Consider the following 26,531-nt stretch of genomic DNA (forward strand, 5'->3'; position numbering starts at 1 on the left):
ATAGTCAGTGGATTGATACAAACTAAATTTCAATTTAATGCTAAATGCAAATAATTTACAAAAAACAGCACCAGTGAGTTAAGGTAATATAACAACAACACAGGTTATTATCGCAAGGGGCCCCTTGAATTATGCCATCTAAAAATTAGGCAAAATAAGTCCCAAAGATATTGGAGTCCAGAAGGGAGGTGTTTTGAATTCACTCCGCTGAGTTCTATTACAGGCAACCAGAGAACAACCTGAGTGAGTACTATATAAGCTCCGCTACAAGTGGCTGTATGGAGGACATACAGGAATCACAATTCTAAACATATATGTGTTACTGGGTCATACAGCAATATTATACTTGCAACTTTGATAGAAAGATATTCCCCAGAAGGGATTGTGCTTTATCCGATTTCCACTATTTTACAAAGGGGATCCTCATTATAACTATAGTTCAATTCTGGACTCCAATATCTTTGGGACTTATTTTGCCCAATTTTTCGATGGCATAATTCAAGGGGCCCCTTGCGATAACAACCTGTGTTGTTGTTATATTACCTTTAATCACTGCTGCTGTTTTTTGTAAATTTATTTGCAATTAGCATTAAATTGGAATTTAGTTTGTAGCAATCCACTGACTATTAACATTTTTTGATTCAAATTTAACCTTAATGTGTATTAATAACTAACGGTTTATGATTTAGTGCTGGATAAGACCGTCTTCTCCCTATCCCCTTGCTTTATCCCAATTCTAACTATTTCTTGGATTCTTCTTACTTTTTCCAAACTTTCAAGTAGAATATATATTTATGTGTATATACACATATTAACACATAGATATATATGTATATAATCATACACATATATATTTACAAATTGCTGCCCCTCGCTGCTCTACTTACCCACTGTGCGAGTTCTCACGCTGTGCCTGACGGCATGAGAATGAGGCTCCCATTTGAGCTTATGGAAGAGCGCTCTAGTGAGCGTAATGCTTCTCAGCAATTGCTTTCAACTTGTAATACTAGCACACATTAGCGTACGCTGGTAATACTAAGTGGTGCACTAATATCACTTTAAAGAAATCAATATTTAGCACTCAACTTGTAATCTGACCCTGTGTGTGATATCTAAAATACAAGTATTTTTTGTAGTAATGTCATCAAACAGAATAGAAAGAGAGTATAAATTACATATATTTATCCAAAAAAGACTGGGAATACAGCTTTCTTTTATGATAAAAGGGGTTTTATTTATAATAATATTTTAATAAATTAATTATAGAAAATCTAGAATATTAAATGTTGGATGGTCACAAAACTGAAAAAGGGAAAATTCCCTTACACCAAATCTTACCAACAACATATCATAAAAAACATACAATAGGTAGACCGGTCACCTTGTATTATAGATAGCAGCAGATATATAAAAGCGTAATATAAGAATGGCATATAAAGTATAATTAAATGCTGAATATTAGGCTAGACCAACTACACCCCATTTGCACCCTGAACCCCCTAGAAATCACCAAGGAGGTAAAGCAAGGGCAGATACATACAGAGATCTACGTTGTCACAGCCAAAAACGGCTAAAAGAATGCAGCTGCCACCTAAGAGCTATGGCAGACTTATAATATATGAGGTTGACAGTAAAGAGCCAAGGCAACTACACCTCCACTGTACCCAGAACCCCCCTGAAATCACCAGGGAGGCAGAACCTGGACAGTATCCAAATGAGGATCTAAGTTGCCTGGTATACCTGCACCGAAACTCAAATACCCAAACATGGAGTAAATATATCATCTTAACACATTAATCCCCAGTTCATAAATAACAGCATAAGCGATGAATATAATAATGCCACTTCAGGGCAAGTGTAGAGCAAACGGCAATGAGAACAAGCTCTGTAACATACGAAGTCAACACAGATACCAGTATTTCCGGATATAAAAACTCTACTGCTTATTTTGAACATATAAAATGTCATTCATATGCAGAAGGATAAAACAGCATCCTATTTTTTAGGGATCGTTATCGCAAGAAAGTTCACTCACGAATATGCTGTAATCTGTCCTCTCCACAGTCTGTGTTTCGAAAAGATGCTTCCGTTTAGACCAGCGTTTATCACGCTCTCAATCAGGGAAAATCCTATTGTAAGACAATGAAGTAAGCTGCTATCCCTTGACATGCTTTTGTTTTCAACCTGTAAAACGCTCACTACTTACGATGCACGCAAAGAGCCGCGAAGAACTGCTTACAGTGCGTGCCACTCGTAATCTAGCCCACTGTGTTTGAAATTCTGCAACAACCATACTCCTCATCTGGGACAAGATTACATTAACGGCGCAGGCTTCAGCGCAAGTGCTAAAGCCCGCGCCGCCCATAATTTCCCCTCACACATCAGGGTATTACATATACGGTGCTGGCAGTTCATAAAGTACCGTAAGTCGGATAAACTAGCGATGTCCAGAAATAAGCGTAAATACACATTTCTGGAGTCGCCAGTAACCTACGGCACTTTAGAAACGGCTGACGCCTAAGAAAATATTTTTTTTTAAATCTCCCGTAAAATTCTAACACGCCTCCCAAAAATAAACCTGACACATAAAAACCCCTATATTTGCCATTAAACCCACATCGGAACTAATAATAAATATATTAACCCCTAAACCGACAACCCCCACAGCGCAATAAGCCTGATTAAACTATTAACCCCTAATCCGCAATTCACCCACATCGCGATCTACCTAATAAAAGTATTAATCCCTAAATCCGCCAACCCCAACATCGCAAACTTCCTAGTAAAACTATTAACCCCTAATCTGCCATTAACCCACAATGCAATAAACCTATTAAAGCATTAACCCCTAACCCGCCAAAGCCCACAACGCAATGCTAATAAATCTATTAACCCCTAAACTCAAATAACTAAACACTAAGCCCCCTAACCTAACACACCCTAAATTAAATCTATTAGATAAATTAAACTAAAACTAAATTACAATTAAAAAATCTAACATTACTTTAAAAATAAAAAAACTAAGTTTAAATTAAGCTAAAATTACAGAAAATAAAAAACATAATTATCAAAAATAAAAAATTATACTTAATCCCTATCAAAATAAAAAAGCCCCCCAAAATAAAAACACCCTCCTAATCTAACGCTAAACTATCAATAGCCCTTAAAAGGGCCTATTGTAGGGCAGTGCCCTAAAGAAATCAGCTCTAAGTCCCCCCTAACAGTAAAACCCCCACCCACCAAACCCCCCAAAATAAACAAACCTAACACAAAAAAAACTAAACTACCAATTGCCCTGAAAAGGACATTTGTATGGGCATTGCCCTTAAAAGGGCATTCAGCTCTTTTAAGAAGTGCCCATCCCTATTCTAAGTAAAACAAACTCCCAAAAAGTTTAAAAAAAAAAAAAAAAAAGTCTAACCCACCGGTTGCTACTCACGGTTCCCGAAGTCCGGCGGAGAAGGTCCTGTTCCAGGCGGTGAAGTCTTCTTCCAAGCTGCAACCTCTTCTTTCTTCTTCCAGGAACAAGCCGGCACGGAGCGGAGGGCGGAGCTCTAGACCGGCGACCGCAGAGCCATGGAGCGTTGTGGATCATCTTCGTACAATCACCGCCGTACACTGAATAGTGAATTCAAGATACGCGATTAAAAATGGCGTCCCTTAAATTCCTATTGGCTGATTTGAGTCTTCAAATTCAAATCAGCCAATAGGATGAGAGCTACTGAAATCCGATTGGCTGTTTACCATTTTTAATCGCGTACCTTGAATTCACAATTCAGTGTACGGCAGTGACGTGCAAAGAGGATCCTCCACGCTCCATGGCTCCACGGTCGCCGGTCTTTAGTTCCAGGGTCGCCGGTCTTTAGTTCCAGGGTCGCCGGTCTTTAGTTCCAGGGTCGCCAGTCTTTAGTTCCAGGGTCGCCGGTCTTCAGCTACGTGGTCATCGGTCTTCAGCTCTGCCCTACGCTCCACTCCGGCTTGTTCCTGGAAGAAGAAAGAAGAGGTCGCCGCTTGGAAGAAGACTTCAGCGTTTGGAATAGGACCTTCTCCGCCAGACTTCATGAACCGTGAGTACTAACCTGGGGGTTAGACTTAGGTTTTTTTAAAATTTTTGGGGGGTTTGTTTTATTTAGATTAGGGATGGACACTTCTTAAGAGCTGAATGCTCTTTAAAGGGCAGGGAAAGAACTGAATACCCTTTTAAGGGCAATGCCCATACAAATTTCCTTTTCAGGGCAATGGGTAGTTTAGGTTTTTTAGTGTTAGGTTCTTTTATTTTTGGTGGGTGGAGGGTTTTACTGTTAGGGGGGAGTTAGTATTTTTTTTAAGGAAAAGATGATTTCTTTAGGGCACTGCCCTACAAAAGGCCCTTTTAAGGGCTATTGGTAGTTTAACATTAGTTTAGGGGGTGTTTTTATTTTGATAGGGATTAGGCATAATTTTTTATTTTTAATCATTTTGCTTTTTATTTTCTGTAATTTTAGCTCAATTTAAACTGTTTTTTTTTTTTTTAAGTAATGTTAGTATTTTTTATTTTGATTGCATTTTAGTTTTAGTTAATTTATGTAATGGGTTAATTTAGGGGGTGTTAGGTTAGGGGGCTTAGTGCTTAGTTATTTGCATTGTGGGCTTTGGCGGTTTAGGGGATAATAGATTTATTAGCATTGCGTTGTGGGCTTTGGTGGGTTAGGGGTTAATAGATTTATTAGCATTGCGTTGTGGGCTTTGGCGGGTTAGGGGTTAATACTTTAATAGGTTTATTGTGTTGTGGGCTTTGGTGGGTTAGGGGTTAATACTTTAACAGGTTTATTGCATTGTTAGTTAATGGTGGATTATGGATTAATAGTTTTAATAGGTAGTTTGCGATGTTGGGGTTTGCGGATTTAAGGGTTAATACTTTAATTATTAGTGGCGATGTGGGTTTGATGGCGGATATAGGGATTAATATACTTTATTGGTTATTGCGGTGGGGGATTGCGGTTGACAAGTAGATTGATATTGTGCATGCGTTAGGTGTTTGTTAATATTTTCAGGCAGTTACGGTGCTCACTTACTCAGCGCAAGGCTTGCTGCGGCTGCCTTTGTGTGGCGAGGGGAAAATGGCGTAAATTTCTCCATTTTCGCCATGTAAGTCCTTGCGCTGAATATATGATACCGATTTGCGACGCGGTCTCATGTTAGCTTATGGGAGTAAAAATTGTGGCTGGCGGGTGAAATACACGTGCCGCATTTATATGCGGCGCTGTACAGGGAGTGCAGAATTATTAGGCAAATGAGTATTTTGACCACATCATCCTCTTTATGCATCTTGTCTTACTCCAAGCTGTATAGGCTCGAAAGCCTACTACCAATTAAGCATATTAGGTGATGTGCATCTCTGCAATGAGAAGGGGTGTGGTCTAATGACATCAACACCCTATATCAGGTGTGCATAATTATTAGGCAACTTCCTTTCCTTTGGCAAAATGGGTCAAAAGAAGGACTTGACAGGCTCAGAAAAGTCAAAAATAGTGAGATATCTTGCAGAGGGATGCAGCACTCTTAAAATTGCAAAGCTTCTGAAGCGTGATCATCGAACAATCAAGCATTTCATTCAAAATAGTCAACAGGGTCGCAAGAAGTGTGTGGAAAAACCAAGGCGCAAAATAACTGCCCATGAACTGAGAAAAGTCAAGTGTGCAGCTGCCAAGATGCCACTTGCCACCAGTTTGGCCATATTTCAGAGCTGCAACATCACTGGAGTGCCCAAAAGCACAAGGTGTGCAATACTCAGAGACATGGCCAAGGTAAGAAAGGCTGAAAGACGACCACCACTGAACAAGACACACAAGCTGAAACGTCAAGACTGGGCCAAGAAATATCTCAAGACTGATTTTTCTAAGGTTTTATGGACTGATGAAATGAGAGTGAGTCTTGATGGGCCAGATGGATGGGCCCGTGGCTGGATTGGTAAAGGGCAGAGAGCTCCAGTCCGACTCAGACGCCAGCAAGGTGGAGGTGGAGTACTGGTTTGGGCTGGTATCATCAAAGATGAGCTTGTGGGGCCTTTTCAGGTTGAGGATGGAGTCAAGCTCAACTCCCAGTCCTACTGCCAGTTTCTGGAAGACACCTTCTTCAAGCAGTGGTACAGGAAGAAGTCTGCATCTTTCAAGAAAAACATGATTTTCATGCAGGACAATGCTCCATCACACGCGTCCAAGTACTCCACAGCGTGGCTGGCAAGAAAGGGTATAAAAGAAGAAAATCTAATGACATGGCCTCCTTGTTCACCTGATCTGAACCCCATTGAGAACCTGTGGTCCATCATCAAATGTGAGATTTACAAGGAGGGAAAACAGTACACCTCTCTGAACAGTGTCTGGGAGGCTGTGGTTGCTGCTGCACGCAATGTTGATGGTGAACAGATCAAAACACTGACAGAATCCATGGATGGCAGGCTTTTGAGTGTCCTTGCAAAGAAAGGTGGCTATATTGGTCACTGATTTGTTTTTGTTTTGTTTTTGAATGTCAGAAATGTATATTTGTGAATGTTGAGAAGTTATATTGGTTTCACTGGTAAAAATAAATAATTGAAATGGGTATATATTTGTTTTTTGTTAAGTTGCCTAATAATTATGCACAGTAATAGTCACCTGCACACACAGATATCCCCCTAAAATAGTTATAACTAAAAACAAACTAAAAACTACTTCCAAAACTATTCAGCTTTGATATTAATGAGTTTTTTGGGTTCATTGAGAACATGGTTGTTGTTCAATAATAAAATGAATCCTCAAAAATACAACTTGCCTAATAATTCTGCACTCCCTGTATATTGGATACCAAAACAGCCTGAAAAACGGTGTCTCCGGCTTTTGCGGGCGACGCCACATATGTAATGGAACCCCTGGTTTGAAGATAAATAGTCTGTAGTTTGCTTTTAGATTTTTCTATCATATATTATTTATTTCTTCTTCTAGATGTAGATGCATTTCTTCTTCTTTAAGGTATACATTTATATCTTTACTTGCCTCCTCGCAGTTGGAGTGCACTCTGCACATGTTGAGCAGAGGCACTAAAGTGGCCCATATTAGTTACTAAAGGTTAACAGTGTATCTACTTCCATATTTTTCTCAATATATAATTCTGGGGTGAAAAATAAAGACCAAAAGTGTTCTCTACTATTTATAGAGGGAAGGTGACTAATTTAAATAAAACTAGAGGTTTATCGCTAAGGCTATTCTGGCTTGCACTGATGGTCTCACTAAAAAAAAGTTATCTATTAAGTCTTCAATCATTGGCAACTGTATTCATACAGATAGTTGTATTGTCCTGATATAAGTTTGACTATTGACAAATCGGATGTAAGCTTATATATGTCTGCTATGCATCAAGTTCAAACATCAATAAAAAATTATAATTAAAAAAAAAATACTTCCGAGCTTTCCTATGAGCAGAATTATATGTGTGTAGTGTTTAATACCTTGAGACATTCCATGTATATGAGACTATAGCTTGATGCATTATTATGGTGAACAAGCACTTTTACATCATCTTCCACTTTGGATTCTTTTTTTTAACTCGCAGAGCTAGTGAGCAAATTTTAAAAATAATACCAATTAAAGCAACAGTATATACATATAAACAAGTTGCAGATGTGGAAAAAGTAAAGTACAGCTGTATTAAGTGCAGAGAGAGATGTTGGTTTGTCAACTGCTAAAACATTTACTTGTTTAACAAACATTCTAAAGGTGAAAATAAGGCTTGTATGGAGACAGATGCAAACAAAGCAAGACAGATATAAACAGAGATAGCTATTTCAGTCGCATGTGTACTGTATTATAACAAACACATTCATTTTTTAGTTGCCTTTACATCTAAAATAGACTTATTTACTTTTTTGTGTGATATTTGTATTCAATTATTTTTAAAGGTTTCATTTTGGAGCCCTCTCATATAACAGAAAGCTTACTAAATTAAGTGCAAGAGCCCTTTCAGAAATAAGAGAATCTATTCCTCTTAATTTGGCTAATTATTATTCACACTGATATTTTTCTAAATTATTCCGTACCACCCGAGCACATAAAAAATGATGCCTTATTTTTATCATCCTTATGGATTTAGGTGAGAAAACATTTCATAAACATAAAGGAAACTGTATTAACATTATGAATATTGATGTGTTTTTCTCCCACATTGTTGTAGAACCATAATTGGGACTGGCCAGTATTGTTTCATTTCCAGCTTCAAGTATGTAGAAACCTCTTAGAACTGTTCTGATTGGGGCTTTCCTGTCTGCATAATATAAGCTTCTCTTCCTTTGGAGCTTTGCTCCAGGCCAGTTGTTATGTACTGTTGATGAAAGATGATGTGCCTTTTGGTACAGTTATCTCACTACTGCAATGGTCCAGTCATCCCATGGCCTCCATCAGGCTGCATACTGCTATTTGCAATCTTGACATGCAGTCCTCTGATATATGCAAGACAGGTTCTTTTAACAGGGGTATTATGTATGTGGATCACACTTATGTGGTTGCCTTTGGCTGGTCATTAACATTGCATGGTGTGGTCCTAGGAGCAGGCACTATGGTGATGTGGAATAAACAGTTTGCTGGTTCTCAGTACCCACACAATCATACTGTGCCCTGTACCTATTGATCCAGTCTTGCTATAGATACTCCTTTATCTCCGGTGATCAATCAGTTTTTCATGTTTAGTTTAGTGGATTTTTTTTTTCTTCAATAAAATTCATTTTGTAGTAATGAGGCAGGGCTATCCCTGGGTATTTACAGCCGCAGGGAAATTACGCTTTTGTGTTCAAACCAATGTTCATATTTGCTGCTTTGTGTGAATAATTTTTTGCAGCAATATTCCTACAACTTTTTCAAATATGTGCTTTTCAGCCATGTTGTTCTCATGCTTTTTTGTTAATAAATTGTTTGTATTAAGATATACCTCCTTATTTTTATTTTTTTTGGAATACACAGAAACACCTTCCAGAATTTTTCAGATCATCAGCTCTTTCTACATCAGTACATCAGTACATGAATGTTCAATTGCAACATATTGCAAAGTTTATTATGACTGTCGACCAAGTGATCAGTTGGAAGAGTGTAAATATACTGCAAGTTGTACAACAATAAAATATGACATGATCACCACCCTTTTTTTTTTAGCCTGGATATGAGTAGGCCACTTTTGGACCTCTAACATAGTAGTAATAATAAATTATAAGAGAATATAGAGAAAACTGCTACTCTTGGATCCTTCTAAGAAAAACAATGGAAGAGCCACAATAGAAAACAATATATTTTTGCACTGAAAGCAAGATTATATGCAATAAGTGGCCTATTTGAGTGACAGATAAAACCATTTGCAAGGAGAGCCACATATTTGTGAATACCATTAATATAGCCTGTGCGTGTCAAGCTAGAGGGCAAAACTTAATAGTGGAAACAAAAACAAAACAACCGATTTGCTGACATGCACTGAAATACTAATTGTATTAATTTTCAACAGTGAACGTAGATCATCTAAAATATGACATAAATGAGAAAACAGGTGCACTGCCCTTAAAACCTATAGCTCTTGCATAATAGGAGTCACAAAGTAATACAAAGGCAAATGAATAGTAAATTAACTTTCTCTAAGTATTAGTGAATATTGAAACACAAGGTAAGAATCAGAGAAACATTTTAAATCAAGTTCAAGTGGATTTAAACAAATAATCATTGAACACGTAGCGGATTACTCCTTTAATACACAATATCTTAATCAAAAATAAGGGTAGTCATAACAACAGTGGCTAGATACATGTACAGTATATGGCTATTTCAAGTCTGGTAACAAACTGACAATACCTGAATTATATAGTGGCCGCATAAAATCAACAAACTAGAAAACTAAAAAATGTTGGCAATAACTAACAGCATATATTTAAAAAGTCAGATTCATTGAATGTTCAGACTGTAAGTCATTATAAATATGGATCCCTAGATCCAAAGATAAATTCTATATTTTAGAAAAGAAATTACCAAAAACCAATGGCAAAGCTATTCATGTCTGCTATTTCTAAACAAGGGGGATCCCAGAGAAGCTTTTACAATCATTTGTGTCATGATTGCACAAGCAGTATGTAAATAATTTTAGTGAGAAACCCAAAGTTTGTGAAAAAGTAAACAAACTATTATGATCTATATGATCGCATTTGGCGGTGAAATGGTGGCATGAAATATACAAAATGGGCCTAGAATAACACCTTGGACTGTCTACTTAAAAAATATATAGTTTGACAGGTAAATAAAAAAAAAAGGCTCTATTTCTGTTTAAACTGAGTGATTGCAAAAATGCTAAAATTTCTCTGGTATTTTGGGCATGTTCTTGTCTTAAATTCCCGGTAGTGAAGGAGTTAAAAGAGAGGAAAAGCAGTTACACTGGGTGAAACAGAGAGAGACAGGGTTAAAGCTGTATTGTCCTGTAGTACATACCAGAGAATTAAGATTTAATAGAGAGCAATAGCAGAGAGAGACGGTACATACCTGAGATAGGAGAGAGAGCAGTGTAAGCGGAGTTCTTATAGGGCATCTATCTGATAAATATATTCTAATAGCTGTACGGTATATATTATTATCTATATATTACATACTCCGTGTATAGCTCAGTACATTTACAAACTACACACTTAAAGGGACAGTTCACCCAAAAACTTTCTCCCCTTTAAATTATTCCCAATGATCCTTTTTACCTGCTAGAGTGTATTAAATTGGTTGCAAGTAGCTCCTTTACTCATATTTCAGCATTTGAAATAGCTGATTTAGCTTGTGGTTTCCCAACCTATACTGAAAGTTTTGATACTGGCGTATACTCTATTGACAAGCCTAAGTAAACACAGCCAGCAGAAGAGATTACACCCTCAGTCGGGGATATGATATTTAAGTAATAAAATTATAATTTTCCATTGTTCTCTCTATGTATTGAGCTTTGGTGTTCCAGACAAATATAAGATAAGGAAGCAAGTCTGTGTACATAAAAGTGATAACATAATGAGATCTGATATTACCTGAAGCTCAACCCATTGTAATAGGCTGTGGTTTCAAAGCACAAAACCAGCTACTTCATATACACAAATAAACCCGAAAATGCAATTTCTCAAATATTTTATACTCTGCAGTTGGTATAACAAGTCATTTAAAATACATTTATGGAAAAACAATTTTACAGTGTACTGTCCCTTTAAGAACTACACACCTACTGCAACTGCCTTTCAAAGCTATGTTCTGATGCTTCCATATTGGCACCAAGAAGCTAAAAAATATTGTGATTTCAGGAATAAGGCAAACAGGAGCTGATGCGCAAGGGAAATGTTTACTAGAAAGCGCTAAAAAAGCAAACATACAGAGCACAGCAGAAAAAGGGGATACTGCTATAGTATATAAACGTACATAATATTTATTACACAAATATAATAAAATAACACTGTATTTATAAAAATCGTGACCGGTCACAGATAAAACTTATGATCTGCAGATTTCTTATATCCACCTCCCTTACAAAGTTCAGAAAGGACCTCAAAACCTGGCTCTTCGTCTGAACGCCCATCCCCTCCCCCCTCCTCCTATCTGCTTTCCCTTAGCGCCTTGAGACCTTCACAGGTGATTAGTTTGCGCTCTTTAAGTACCCAATAGATAGAGATAGATACATAAAAATGTCAATATGTGCACTTGATAGTACACCACCTTAATTGTGTTTGCCACCTATGATGTCAGAGTCCCGGTACATGTGTTTAAGTATTATCTGATGCTGGAATGTATCCTTGTTGAAAACACAGTCTCTGTGCTATTCAAATGCATTGACATTTTTATATAAGAGATCTGCAGATCATAAGTTTTATCTGTGACCGGTCAGAATTTTTATTAATACAGCATACCCCCCAACTGTCCCGATTTTCGCGGGACAGTGCCGATTTTAGGGGTCTGTCCCCCTGTCCCGGGTTGCTAGCCTTCTGTCCCGATTTGCCCCAGGCATTAAAAAAAAAAAATTCGGTTGGGCCCATACTCAGAAGCAGCTGGCTTTGCTCTGACAGGGTTAGATACCTGTTAGATTCCCTGTGGAAAAGGAATGGTGTGTGGGTTAAGCAGGAGTAAGAAGGCTGTATACACTCTGACCACGGGTAATGGTGACCTCTCTAACCTACCTCTGGTAGTGATGATGTCTAACCCCTGGTGATAATACTAGCATGCCTTCAGTTTTATACAATGAGCAGTGCTAATACCAGGGTAACAAACAGTGGCAGCCGCAGACTGCCAGCTAATGTGCTTGCCAACCCCAGGACCCCATACAATGAATTACAGATACCCATATATGATGTAGTGTTTTATGTCTATCTGTATCCATAACTGTGTGTGTGCATCTGTATGTATAAGTTTATGCTATGTAGTGTGTGTGTGTGTGTCTGCATGTATAAATGTAAGCTATGTAGTGTGTGTATGTGTATCTGCATGTATAAGTGTGTATCTGCATGTATAAGTGTGTATCTGCATGTATAAGTGTATGCTATGTAGTGTATGCTGCATGTATAAGTGTATACTATGTAGTGTCTGTGTATCTGCATGTATAAGTGTATGCTGCATGTATAAGTGTATGCTATGTAGTGTGTGTGTGTGTATCTGCATGTGTAAGTGTATACTACGTAGTGTGTGTCTATCTGCATGTATAAGTGTATACTATGTAGTGTGTGTGTATCTGCATGTATAAGTGTATGCTATGTAGTTTGTGTGTATCTGCATGTGTAAGTGTATGCTATGTAGTGTGCTATTGTGCATTTTTGCTGACTTTAAAGCCAGAATCTAGAATATTAACGGGGAATGCAGAGAGCAGTTTTAAAGAATTTATTATTAAATGTCCAATTAAGATAAAAATATTTAGCAATGTCTTTGCAAAGGCTTATTAAATACATAGCTCCCAGTGGTTTGAGCTTGTGTTTGATTTGCTGCCTGTGTATTAAAATATATGACTTTATTTTGAATTTTATTTATATTACCTTGGTCTTATGATTTTTTAAGCCCCACCCACCACATTTCAATTTTTTGCCGGGGCGGGGGGTGTCCCTCTTTTAAATTTTGAAATGTTGGGAGGTATGATACAGTGTTATTTTATTATATTTGTGTAATAAATACTATGTACGTTTATATACTAAAGCAGTATCCCTTTTTTTCTGCTGTGCTCTGTATGTTTGCTTTTTTAGTGCTTTCTAGTAAACATTTTCCTTGCACATACTTGATTTTACAGCCATAGGGGAGGGCTTTTTAAACTAGAACAGCTACACATACAGATAGGTTTGCTTATGGTCATTTCTTTGCTTTAGATTAAAACAGAAGCTGATGTTTTCCAATTAGCAGTTCATACCAAACTGATCTACCCTGTAAACCAGGGAGGGGGGGTTATTGCAGATCTGTGAAAAGGCCTCCACCAAACCTTCATTGCTCCAGACCAGTGCACCTTTGGTGGAGTTGACAAAAAAAATTAGTGTTCAAATCAGCATATTATTTAACAGTCCTTCCCAACACTTTTAGGTTGAGATTGTGCAGGATATCTAGGATAAGCAGCAGATTATTAGAACTCTATGGTGCAGTTATCAGTAATGCGTCTTATTGTGACTGTTTTTAGACACGCCCTCAGAAAGAGTCATTTTACTGCCTGCAACCTGTTTGAGGGTCTCTATGCATCCCATTGACCTATGAGAGTATTACATGGATAGCCCTTCAGGGACCTATGTACTGTAGCCTTGTGAATACAGTCAGTCCACGGCACTCCAAAGTAATTCTTAAAGCAATTTATTTGAGAAAAACAGCAACATTTTGGGGTCACAGACCCTTATTCATGCTTGGACTGTATTCACATATTCCTGTGGGGACTTGGCAGTGTCCCAGGTTTGCATGAGCACCCTGTCTTATGATTGTGCTGTACCCATCTCTCTATTATTTGATGTACTGTAGCCTTGGTGTGGGCCCCCCATTGTTTCTGTCTACCCTGTTTTTGTCTTAATCTCCCAGCATGGCAGCCTTTAAAAATATTGTTCAACAGAAATAGTGGTGATAGCTAGTCTCTGTTTTGATTGGTCTTAAACATTTGTGCTACTTTACTATATTGACAAAACAAATAGATTTCCTGGCATTAATTTATTATTATATTTGTCACAGTAGATAACAATTTCAAGTTCTCTTTTTTTTATTTTTAGTCAGTATTTAGAGAATGTTAAATGTTTATATACAGAGAATTTTAAACTATTTATTGACACTAATTGTATTTTTAACTATAAGTTTGCAGTATCGTTTGATAAGCATCTAGCTTATTCTTTATTCTATTCTCTCTGCTTATGGACCAATATAAACGATCTACTACTTGATCAGTCATCGTGTTAAATCAAGAAAGAGCTAGACTTGAGAAGTATGCACTTCATCCTCTTGAAGTAAAACTATTGGAAAGTTAATTTACAGGAAAATGATAAAAGTGCAAAGTATTCTTACTACATATAAATAAATCTTTTGCTGAAAATTTTAATTTAAGTTTTAAAGGGACATTCTACTCCAAAATTGTTATTGTTTAAAAAGATAGATAATCCCTTTATTACCCATTCCCCAGTTTTGCATAACCAACACAGTTATATTAATATACTTTTTACCTCTGTGAGCCTTCTTAGACTGCCTCCTTATCTCAGTTCTATTTACAGACTTGCATTTTAGACAATCAGTGCAGACTCATGAATTACTCCACGGAAGTGAGCACAATGTTATTTATATGGCACACATGAACGAGCAGTGTCTTACTGTGAAAATGTATACAAATGCTCTGAGATAAGGACTACCTACAAGGGCTTAGAAACAGACATAAATTTAGATGTTTAAATGTTATAGAGTATATTAATATAACAATGTTGGTTGTACAAAGCTGGGAAATGGGTAGTAAAGGCGTTATCTATCTTTTTAAATAATAACAATTTTGGAGTAGACTGTCCCTTTAAGTTAGTTTAAAGAAGAAATCATTTACGTTGTGTTTTGACAGCCAAGTAAAAAAAAGGAATGCGCTAGTCTCACAAATGTTTCTAATGTATTGATGACATTATCTGTTTTAGGCTCACCTTTCCTAGCTAATGAAGATAGCATTCTTGGTGGGGTAATTGTACTTCGATCATGCAGGTGTTCATCAAACGCAGACTCAACTGATGATAAGCAGGCCCTCCTAGGTATATTTTTTATTAAAAAAAAAAACAACCTTTTTTGCACCTTCTTTGACCTTAATATATAAATTTCTTGCTTTAAAATCTTTACATTTACTCTTAATTTTTCTTCATAGTGGAGTTCTTGTGGAGTCATACGACAGAAAGCATGTGTGTTGGTTACATGTCAGCTCAAGATGGTAAAGCCAAGGTAAGATTATAGTTTGCATAGTAAATATGGCTATAAAAAATGACTTTAATATAAGGAAAACTAGGGGGGGTAAGAAAAGAAATAAAATAATTAAAAGTAAATTTGGAGTAGGATTGTTCACAATAAGTTATATACAGACACACTATATAATTATGGTATCCTTGGAAGAAGATTATGCATAAATGTCTTGTCGTCTTCCAATGCAGTTATATCTAACCAATATCACTGCAAGGGCTTCACATGGGGCCAACATTGTTATTTTAAATTCTGCACATAATTCACATGAAATTAGTTTAAATCCACTACTTATAGATAGAATATTGATGCTTTGTTAAAGGGACAGTCAAGTCCAAAAAAACTAACCAATTTACTTTTATCACCAATTTTGCTTTGTTCTTTTGGTATTCTTAGTTGAAAGCTAAACCTAGGAGGTTCATATGCTAATTTCTTAGACCTTGAAGACTGCCTCTAATCTGAATACATTTTGACCACTAGAGGGCATTAGTTCACATGTTTCATATAGATAACATTGAGCTCATGCACGTAAAGTGACCTAGGAGTGAGCACTGATTGGCTAAACTGCATGTCTGTCAAAAGAACTGAAATAAGGGGGCAGTCAGCAGAAGCTTAGATACAAGATAATAACAGAGGTAAAAAGTATATTAATATAACTGTGTTGGTTGTGCAAAACTGGGGAATGGGTAATGAAGGGATTATCTTTCTCCAACATAGGTGTGTCCGGTCCACGGCGTCATCCTTACTTGTGGGATATTCTCTTCCCCAACAGGAAATGGCAAAGAGCCCAGCAAAGCTGGTCACATGATCCCTCCTAGGCTCCGCCTTCCCCAGTCATTCTCTTTGCCGTTGTACAGGCAACATCTCCACGGAGATGGCTTAGAGTTTTTTGGTGTTTAAATGTAGTTTTTATTCTTCAATCAAGAGTTTGTTATTTTAAAATAGTGCTGGTATGTACTATTTACTCTGAAACAGAAAAGAGATGAAGATTTCTGTTTGTAAGAGGAAAATGATTTTAGCAACCGTTACTAAAATCGATGGCTGTTTCCACACAGGACTGTTGAGAGGAATTAACTTCAGTTGGGGGAAACAGTGAGCAGACTTTTGCTGCTTGAGGTATGACACATTTCTAACAAGACTATGTAATGCTGGAAGCTGTCATTTTCCCTATGGGATCCGGTAAGCCATTTTTATTACATAAGAATAAAGGGCTTCACAAGGGCTTTTAAGACTGGTAGACATTTTCTGGGCTAAAACGATTGATATATAAGCATTTTTAATACTTCATAGCTTTGAGGAATTATTTTATTCTTGGGAATTATGTAAAATAACCGGCAGGCACTGTATCGGACACCTTTTTCTCTAGGGGCTTTCCCTAATCATAGGCAGAGCCTCATTTTCGCGCCTCTATTGCGCAGTTGTTTTTGGCAAGCATGACATGCTGATGCATGTGTGAGGAGCTCAGATACATAGAAAAAGCTTTCTGAAGGCGTCATTTGGTATCGTATTCCCCTTTGGGCTTGGTTGGGTCTCAGCAAAGCAGATACCAGGGACTGTATAGGGGTTAAATATAAAAACTTATTTTAAGAGTTAAAGCTTTCAAATTTGGTGTGCAATACTTTTAAGGCTTTAAGACACTGTGGTGAAATTTTGGTGAATTTTGAACAATTCCTTCATACTTTTTCACATTTACAGTAATAAAGTGTGTTCAGTTTAAAATTTAAAGTGACAGTAACGGTTTTATTTTAAAACGTTTTTTGTACTTTGTTATCAAGTTTATGCCTGTTTAACATGTCTGAACTATCAGATAGACTATGTTCTGTATGTGAGGAAGCCAAGGTTCCTTCTCATTTAAATAGATGTGATTTATGTGACACAAAATTTAGAGAAAATGATGCCCAAGATGATTCCTCAAGCGAGGGGAGTAAGCATGGTACTGCATCATCCCCTCCTTCGTCTATGCCAGTCTTGCCCACACAGGAGGCCCCTAGTACATCTAGTGCGCCAATACTCCTTACTATGCAACAATTAACGGCTGTAATGGATAATTCTATCAAAAACATTTTAGCCAAAATGCCCACTTATCAGCGAAAGCGCGACTGCTCTGTTTTAGAAAATACTGAAGAGCATGAGGACGCTGATGATATTGGTTCTGAAGTGCCCCTACACCAGTCTGAGGGGGCCAGGGAGGTTTTGTCTGAGGGAGAAATTTCAGATTCAGGGAAAATTTCTCAACAAGCTGAACCTGATGTGATTACATTCAAATTTAAATTGGAACATCTCCGCGCTCTGCTTAAGGAGGTGTTATCTACTCTGGATGATTGTGAGAATTTGGTCATTCCAGAGAAATTATGTAAGATGGACAAGTTCCTAGAGGTCCCGGGGCCCCCCGAAGCTTTTCCTATACCCAAGCGGGTGGCGGACATTGTAAACAAAGAATGGGAAAGGCCCGGCATACCTTTCGTCCCTCCCCCTATATTTAAGAAATTGTTTCCTATGGTCGACCCCAGAAAGGACTTATGGCAGACAGTCCCCAAGGTCAAGGGGGCGGTTTCTACTCTAAACAAACGCACCACTATACCCATAGAAGATAGTTGTGCTTTCAAAGATCCTATGGATAAAAAATTAGAGGGTTTGCTTAAAAAGATGTTTGTTCAGCAAGGTTACCTTCTACAACCAATTTCATGCATTGTTCCTGTCACTACAGCAGCGTGTTTCTGGTTCGATGAACTAGAAAAGGCGCTCAATAAAGATTCTTCTTATGAGGAGATTTTGGACAGAATTCATGCTCTCAAATTGGCTAACTCTTTCACCTTAGACGCCACTTTGCAATTGGCTAGATTAGCGGCAAAAAATTCTGGGTTTGCTATTGTGGCGCGCAGAGCGCTTTGGCTAAAATCTTGGTCAGCGGATGCGTCTTCCAAGAACAAATTGCTTAACATTCCTTTCAAGGGGAAAACGCTGTTTGGCCCTGACTTGAAAGAGATTATTTCTGATATCACTGGGGGCAAGGGCCACGCCCTTCCTCAGGATAGGTCTTTCAAGGCTAAAAATAAACCAAATTTTCGTCCCTTTCGCAGAAACGGACCAGCCCCAAGTGCTACATCCTCTAAGCAAGAGGGTAATACTTCTCAAGCCAAGCCAGCCTGGAGGCCAATGCAAGGCTGGAACAAAGGTAAGCAGGCCAAGAAACCTGCCACTGCTACCAAGACAGCATTAGATGTTGGCCCCTGATCCAGGACCGGATCTGGTGGGGGGCAGACTCTCTCTCTTCGCTCAGGCTTGGGCAAGAGATGTTCTGGATCCTTGGGCGCTGGAAATAGTCTCCCAAGGTTATCTTCTGGAATTCAAGGGGCTTCCCCCAAGGGGGAGGTTCCACAGGTCTCAATTGTCTTCAGACCACATAAAAAAACAGGCATTCTTACATTGTGTAGAAGACCTGTTAAAAATGGGAGTGATTCATCCTGTTCCATTAGGAGAACAAGGGATGGGGTTCTACTCCAATCTGTTCATAGTTCCCAAAAAAGAGGGAACATTCAGACCAATCTTAGATCTCAAGATCCTAAACAAGTTTCTCAAGGTTCCATCGTTCAAAATGGAAACCATTCGAACAATTCTTCCTTCCATCCAGGAAGGTCAATTCATGACCACGGTGGATTTAAAGGATGCGTATCTACATATTCCTATCCACAAGGAACATCATCGGTTCCTAAGGTTCGCCTTTCTGGACAAGCATTACCAGTTTGTGGCACTTCCGTTCGGATTAGCCACTGCTCCAAGAATTTTCACAAAGGTACTGGGGTCCCTTCTAGCGGTGCTAAGACCAAGGGGCATTGCAGTAGTACCTTACTTGGACGACATTCTGATTCAAGCGTCGTCCCTTCCACAAGCAAAGGCTCACACGGACATTGTCCTGGCCTTTCTCAGATCTCACGGGTGGAAAGTGAACGTAGAAAAAAGTTCTCTATCTCCGTCAACAAGAGTTCCCTTCTTGGGAACAATAATAGACTCCTTAGAAATGAGGATTTTTCTGACAGAGGCCAGAAAATCAAAACTTCTAAACTCTTGTCAAGTACTTCATTCTGTTCCTCTTCCTTCCATAGCGCAGTGCATGGAAGTAATAGGTTTGATGGTCGCGGCAATGGACATAGTTCCTTTTGCACGAATTCATCTGAGACCATTACAACTGTGCATGCTCAGTCAGTGGAATGGGGATTATACAGACTTGTCTCCGACGATACAAGTAGATCAGAGGACCAGAGATTCACTCCGTTGGTGGCTGTCCCTGGACAACCTGTCACAGGGGATGAGCTTCCGCAGACCAGAGTGGGTCATTGTCACGACCGACGCCAGTCTGGTGGGCTGGGGCGCGGTCTGGGGACTCCTGAAAGCTCAGGGTCTTTGGTCTCGGGAAGAATCTCTTCTCCCGATAAATATTCTGGAACTGAGAGCGATATTCAATGCTCTCAAGGCTTGGTCTCAGCTAGCAAAGGCCAAATTCATACGGTTTCAATCGGACAACATGACGACTGTTGCGTACATCAACCATCAGGGGGGAACAAGGAGTTCCCTGGCGATGGAAGAAGTGACCAAAATCATTCAATGGGCGGAGACTCACTCCTGCCACTTGTCTGCAATCCACATCCCAGGAGTGGAAAATTGGGAAGTGGATTTTCTGAGTTGTCAGACATTTCATCCGGGGGAGTGGGAACTCCATCCGGAAATCTTTGCCCAAATTACTCAGTTGTGGGGCATTCCAGACATGGATCTGATGGCCTCTCGTCAGAACTTCAAGGTTCCTTGCTACGGGTCCAGATCCAGGGATCCCAAGGCGACTCTAGTAGATGCACTAGTAGCACCTTGGACCTTCAAACTAGCTTATGTATTCCCACCGTTTCCTCTCATCCCCAGGCTGGTAGCCAGGATCAATCAGGAGAGGGCATCGGTGATCTTGATAGCTCCTGCGTGGCCACGCAGGACTTGGTATGCAGACCTGGTGAATATGTCATCGGCTCCACCATGGAAGCTACCTTTGAGACGGGACCTTCTTGTTCAAGGTCCGTTCGAACATCCGAATCTGGTCTCACTCCAACTGACTGCTTGGAGATTGAACGCTTGATTTTATCAAAGCGAGGGTTCTCAGATTCTGTCATTGATACTCTTGTTCAGGCCAGAAAGCCTGTAACTAGAAAAATCTACCATAAAATATGGAAAAAATATATCTGTTGGTGTGAATCTAAAGGATTCCCTTGGGACAAGATAAAAATTCCTAAGATTCTATCCTTTCTTCAAGAAGGTTTGGAGAAAGGATTATCTGCAAGTTCTTTGAAGGGACAGATTTCTGCTTTGTCTGTGTTACTTCACAAAAAGCTGGCAGCTGTGCCAGATGTTCAAGCCTTTGTTCAGGCTCTGGTCAGAATCAAGCCTGTTTACAAACCTTTGACTCCTCCTTGGAGTCTCAATTTAGTTCTTTCAGTTCTTCAGGGGGTTCCGTTTGAACCCTTACATTCCGTTGATATTAAGTTATTATCTTGGAAAGTTTTGTTTTTGGTTGCAATTTCTTCTGCTAGAAGAGTTTCAGAGTTATCTGCTCTGCAGTGTTCTCCTCCTTATCTGGTGTTCCATGCAGATAAGGTGGTTTTGCGTACTAAACCTGGTTTTCTTCCGAAAGTTGTTTCTAACAAAAACATTAACCAGGAGATAGTCGTGCCTTCTTTGTGTCCGAATCCAGTTTCAAAGAAGGAACGTTTGTTGCACAATTTGGATGTAGTTCGTGCTCTAAAATTCTATTTAGATGCTACAAAGGATTTTAGACAAACATCTTCCTTGTTTGTTGTTTATTCTGGTAAAAGGAGAGGTCAAAAAGCAACTTCTACCTCTCTCTCTTTTTGGCTTAAAAGCATCATCAGATTGGCTTACGAGACTGCCGGACAGCAGCCTCCTGAAAGAATCACAGCTCATTCCACTAGGGCCGTGGCTTCCACATGGGCCTTCAAGAACGAGGCTTCTGTTGATCAGATATGTAAGGCAGCGACTTGGTCTTCACTGCACACTTTTACTAAATTTTACAAATTTGATACTTTTGCTTCTTCTGAGGCTATTTTTGGGAGAAAGGTTTTGCAAGCCGTGGTGCCTTCCATCTAGGTGACCTGATTTGCTCCCTCCCTTCATTCGTGTCCTAAAGCTTTGGTATTGGTTCCCACAAGTAAGGATGACGCCGTGGACCGGATACACCTATGTTGGAGAAAACAGAATTTATGTTTACCTGATAAATTACTTTCTCCAACGGTGTGTCCGGTCCACGGCCCGCCCTGGTTTTTTAATCAGGTCTGATAATTTATTTTCTTTAACTACAGTCACCACGGTATCATATGATTTCTCCTATGCAAATATTCCTCCTTTACGTCGGTCGAATGACTGGGGAAGGCGGAGCCTAGGAGGGATCATGTGACCAGCTTTGCTGGGCTCTTTGCCATTTCCTGTTGGGGAAGAGAATATCCCACAAGTAAGGATGACGCCGTGGACCGGACACACCGTTGGAGAAAGTAATTTATCAGGTAAACATAAATTCTGTTTTCTTTTTAAACAACAAAAATTCTGGTGTTGATTGGCTAAACTGCATGTCTGTCAAAAGAACTGAAATAAGTGGGCAGTCAGCAGAGGCTAAGTTTTATTACTTTTTTAGGAGTTTCAAATAAATTTTGATGTTTTATTATATAACTTTCATTTCTTTTATGTAATTGGCAAGAGTCCATGAGCTAGTGACGTATGGGATATACAATCCTACCAGGAGAGGCAAAGTTTCCCAAACCTCAAAATGCCTATAAATACACCCCTCGCCACACCCACAATTCAGTTTTATAAACTTTGCCTCCTATGGAGGTGGTGAAGTAAGTTCGTGCTTAGATTCTATGTTGATATGCACTTCTCAGCATTTTGAAGCCCGATTCCTCTCAGAGTACAGCGAATGTCAGAGGGTTGTGAAGGGAGTATCACCTATTGCAGTGATTTGCAACCTTTTTTTGTCGTGGCACACTTTTTCACATTAAAAAATCCTGTGGCACACCACCATCCCAAAGTTTTACAAAATCACACATTGTAGCCGAATACAGGATATATATACAGTGTGTATGTATATATATATATATATATATATATATATATATATATATATATATAAATAAATACAGTATATATATATATACACACACACACACTGTACTGTGCTGTCATGCCATGCCTCCTACAAACCATACATGACATATTGACATTCATTCACAAACAATCATAATGATTGTCTGTGAATGAATGTCAATGTCATGGTTGTAAATGATGCTTGATGAGCCTGTCACATACCTCCCAATATTTCAAAATTTGAAAGAGGGACACCCCCGCACTGTTGTCAGTCTGCCGCGGCACACCTGAGGATCTCTCTCGGCACACTAGTGTGCCATGGCACACTGGTTGAAAAACACTGACCTATTGAATACAATGGTTTTCCTCACGGGAGATCCATTTCATAGGTTCTCTGCAATCAGTCGTAAAGATTAATCTCCTACCTCCCTTATTCAGATAGACGATATACTCTCATATTCCATTACCTCTACTGATAACTGTTTCAGTACTGGTTTGGCTATCTGCTATATGTGGATGGGTGTCTTTTGGTAAGTATGTTTTCATTACTTAAGACACTCTCAGCTATGGTTTGGCACTTTTATGTATTAATATAAACTTCTAAATATATGTATTGTACTTATATTTGCCATGAGTCAGGTTTATGTATATTTCGTTTTGCAGACTGTCAGTTTCATATTTGGGAAAAGCATATTTAGGAAAATATTTTTTCTTACCTGGGGTATAGTCTTTTTTTCTATTGACTGTTTTCTCTTTAAATTTCGTGGGCAAAATTACGCTCGCGAAGGTGCAAAATGTAGAAGTTTATTGCGTCATTCTTGGCGCAAGAATTTTTTTGGCGTGAAGTTACGTCCGATGATGCAAATTCGTAATTTCCGGCGTCTTAGTTGACGCCGAGTTCCTTGTTCAAGGTTGCGTCATCAGTGATGCGAGAGTGTCATTTCCGGATGTTGTTAGCGCAAAAAAAATTTCAGTTACGTTGTGCGTCATACTTGGCGCCAAATAATTTAATTATTTAAAACCCCATTCCTATGTGCCTCTTGCCTTTTTTCTATGTTAGAGGGCTATGCTGGTTGCATTTTTTTCCCATTCCTGAAACTGCCATATAAGGAAATTGATAATTTTGCTTTATATGTTGTTTTTTCTCTTACATTTGCAAGATGTCTCAATCTGATCCTATCTCAGAAACCACTGTTGGAACCCTGCTGCCTGATAACAGTTCTACCAAAGCTAAGTGCATTTGTTGTAAATTTGTAGAGATTATATCTCCAGCTGTGGTATGTAATAGTTGTCATGATAAGCTTTTACATGCAGAGAATGTGTCCATCAGTAATAGTACTATGCCTGTTGTTTCTTCAACATCTAATGTACAGGATATACCTGTGAATATAAAAGATTTTATTGCTAATGCGATTCAGAAGGCATTGTCTGCCATCCCGCCTTCTAATAAACGTAAAAAGTCTTTTAAAACTTCTCATAAAGTTGATGAAATTTCTAATGACCAACAACATACTGAATTATCCTCATCTGACGAGGATCTATCTGATTCAGAAGATCCTTCCTCAGATATTGACACTGACAAATCTACTTATTTATTTAAAATGGAGTATATTCGTTCCTTGTTAAAAGAAGTGTTGATTACATTGGATATTGAGGAAACTAGTCCTCTTGATATTAAAACTAGTAAACGTTTAAACTCTGTTTATATACCTCCTGTGGTTACTCCAGAGGTTTTTCCAGTTCCTGATGCTATTTCTGAAATGATTTCTAAGAAATGGAATAGGCCTGGTACTTCTTTTATTCCTTCTTCAAGGTTTAAAAAATCGTATCCTTTGCCAGCAGTCAGATTGGAGGTTTGGGAAAAGATCCCCAAAGTTGATGGGGCTATTTCTACTCTTGCTAAACGTACTACTATTCCTATGGAACTTATATATTATATATTATAGTACTTCTTTTAAAGACCCTTTAGATAGGAAACTTGAATCTTATCTAAGGAAAGCTTATTTATATTCTGGTCATCTCCTCAGGCCTGCCATTTCTATGGCTGATGTTGCAGCTGCATCAACATTTTGGTTGGAAGGTTTAGCGCAACAAGAAACAGATCCTGATTTATCTAGCATTATTCGCTTGCTTCAGCATGCTAATCATTTTATTTGTGATGCCATTTTTTATATCATCAAAATTGATGTTAAATATATGTCTTTAGCTATTTTAGCTAGAAGAGCTTTGTGGCTTAAATATTGGAATGCTAACATGGTATCTAAGTCTAGATTACTATCTCTTTCTTTCCAAGGTAATAAGTTATTTGGTTCTAAGTTGGATTCAATTATTTCAACTGTCACTGGGGGGAAGGGAGTTTTTTTGCCTCAGGATAAAAGACCTAAGGGTAAATCTAAAGCTTCTAACCGCTTTCGTTCCTTTCGACAAAATAAGGAACAGAAACCTAATCCTTCCCCCAAAGAATCTGGTTCCAATTGGAAACCTTCTTCAAGTTGGAATAAATCCAAATCGTTTAAGAAACCAACGCCAGCTCCCAAGTCTGCATGAAGGTGCAGCCCTCATTCCAGCTCAACTGGTAGGGGGCAGATTAAGATTTTTTCAAAACATTCGGGCAGATTCTGTCCAAAATCATTGGATTCAGAGTGTCTCTCAAGGGTACCGAATAGGATTCAGAGTAACACCTCCTGTGATAAGGTTTTTTCTCTCACGCATCCCAGTAAATCCAGTAAAGGCTCAAGCTTTTTTGAAATGTGTTTCAGACCTGGAGCTCTCAGGGGTAATCATACCAGTTCCGTTTCAGGAACAGGATCTGGGGTTTTATTCAAATCTATTCATTGTCCCAAAGAATGAAAATTCTTTCAGGCCAGTTCTGGATCTAAAAATTTTGAAATATTATATTGAAGCTGCTTAAGATTTCAGTAAGACTTCTAGTCTATTTGTTATCTTTTCTGGTTCTAGGAAAGGTCAGAAGGCTTCTGCCATTTCCTTGGCATCTTGGTTAAAGCTTTTGATTCATCAGGCTAATTTGGAGTCGGGTCAGGCCCCGCCTCAGAGAATTCCAGCTCATTCTACTAGATCAGTCTCCACGTCGTGGGCTTTTAAGAATGAAGCTTCAGTTGATCAGATTTGCAAAGCAGCAACTTGTTCTTCTTTACATACATTTACTAAATTCTAACGTTTTGATGTATTTGCTTCTTCGGAAGCAGTTTATGGTAGAAAAGTTCTTCAGGCAGCTGTTTCTGTTTGATTCCTCTGCTTATGTTTTAAGTTTTTTCTTTCATTTATGAGAAAAACTTGTTTTTTTGGTTGTGGATTTAATTTTCTCAGCGGAAAATGGCTGTTATTATTTCTTTTACAAAGATATGACGAGTCCACAGATTTCATCCTTACTTGTGGGATATTAACCTCCTGCCAACAGGAAGGGGCAAAGAGCACCACAGCAGAGCTGTATATATAGCCCCTCCACTTCCCCTCCACCCTCAGTCATTCTCTTTGCCTGTGTTATACTAGGAAGAGGTAAAGTGAGGTGCTAGTTTTAGTTTCTTCAATCAAGAAGTTTTTTATTTTGAATGGTACCGGTGTGTACTATTTTCCTCAGGGGGTTATAGAAGAAGATTTCTGCCCTGAGGTTGATGATCTTAGCAGTTGTAACTAAGATCCACGCTGGTTCCCACAAGACTTCTGAAGGTAACCATGAGATATCTTCAGTGTGGAGACCGGTTTCATGCTAGCATTAAGGTATGTGCAGCCTTTTTATTCTGAGGAGACTTGATATATCAGAACTGGCTGGCATTTATTTCCCTGTATGGGAATGGGGTAAGTAGTAATCCTATTTTATAGAAGGGTATTACTGGAGTCCCTGGATTTTATTTATAAATTGTTGACATTATATGGGCATTATGTGACTATGGGAGAGACAAAGAAAAACGGTGCATAACGTTTTTATTTTTTGGCATTAATCTATTTGATTACTGTTGT

General features: G+C 38.6%; 1 protein-coding gene across 3 annotated transcripts in view; it reads left to right on the forward strand.

Annotated features, from left to right (window-relative positions):
* Positions 1-26,531, forward strand: part of TASP1 (taspase 1) — a 680,735-nt gene that overhangs the window by 578,937 nt on the left and 75,267 nt on the right. For all 3 annotated transcript variants that reach the window (XM_053712134.1, XM_053712135.1, XM_053712136.1), the window contains 2 exons: positions 15,110-15,220; positions 15,331-15,404. In XM_053712134.1, coding sequence (XP_053568109.1) covers positions 15,110-15,220; positions 15,331-15,404 — 185 coding nt within the window. The remainder of the gene's footprint in view (positions 1-15,109; positions 15,221-15,330; positions 15,405-26,531) is intronic.

The sequence above is a fragment of the Bombina bombina genome, chromosome 4 (assembly GCF_027579735.1).
Source record: "Bombina bombina isolate aBomBom1 chromosome 4, aBomBom1.pri, whole genome shotgun sequence".
NCBI classification, from domain to species: domain Eukaryota; kingdom Metazoa; phylum Chordata; class Amphibia; order Anura; family Bombinatoridae; genus Bombina; species Bombina bombina.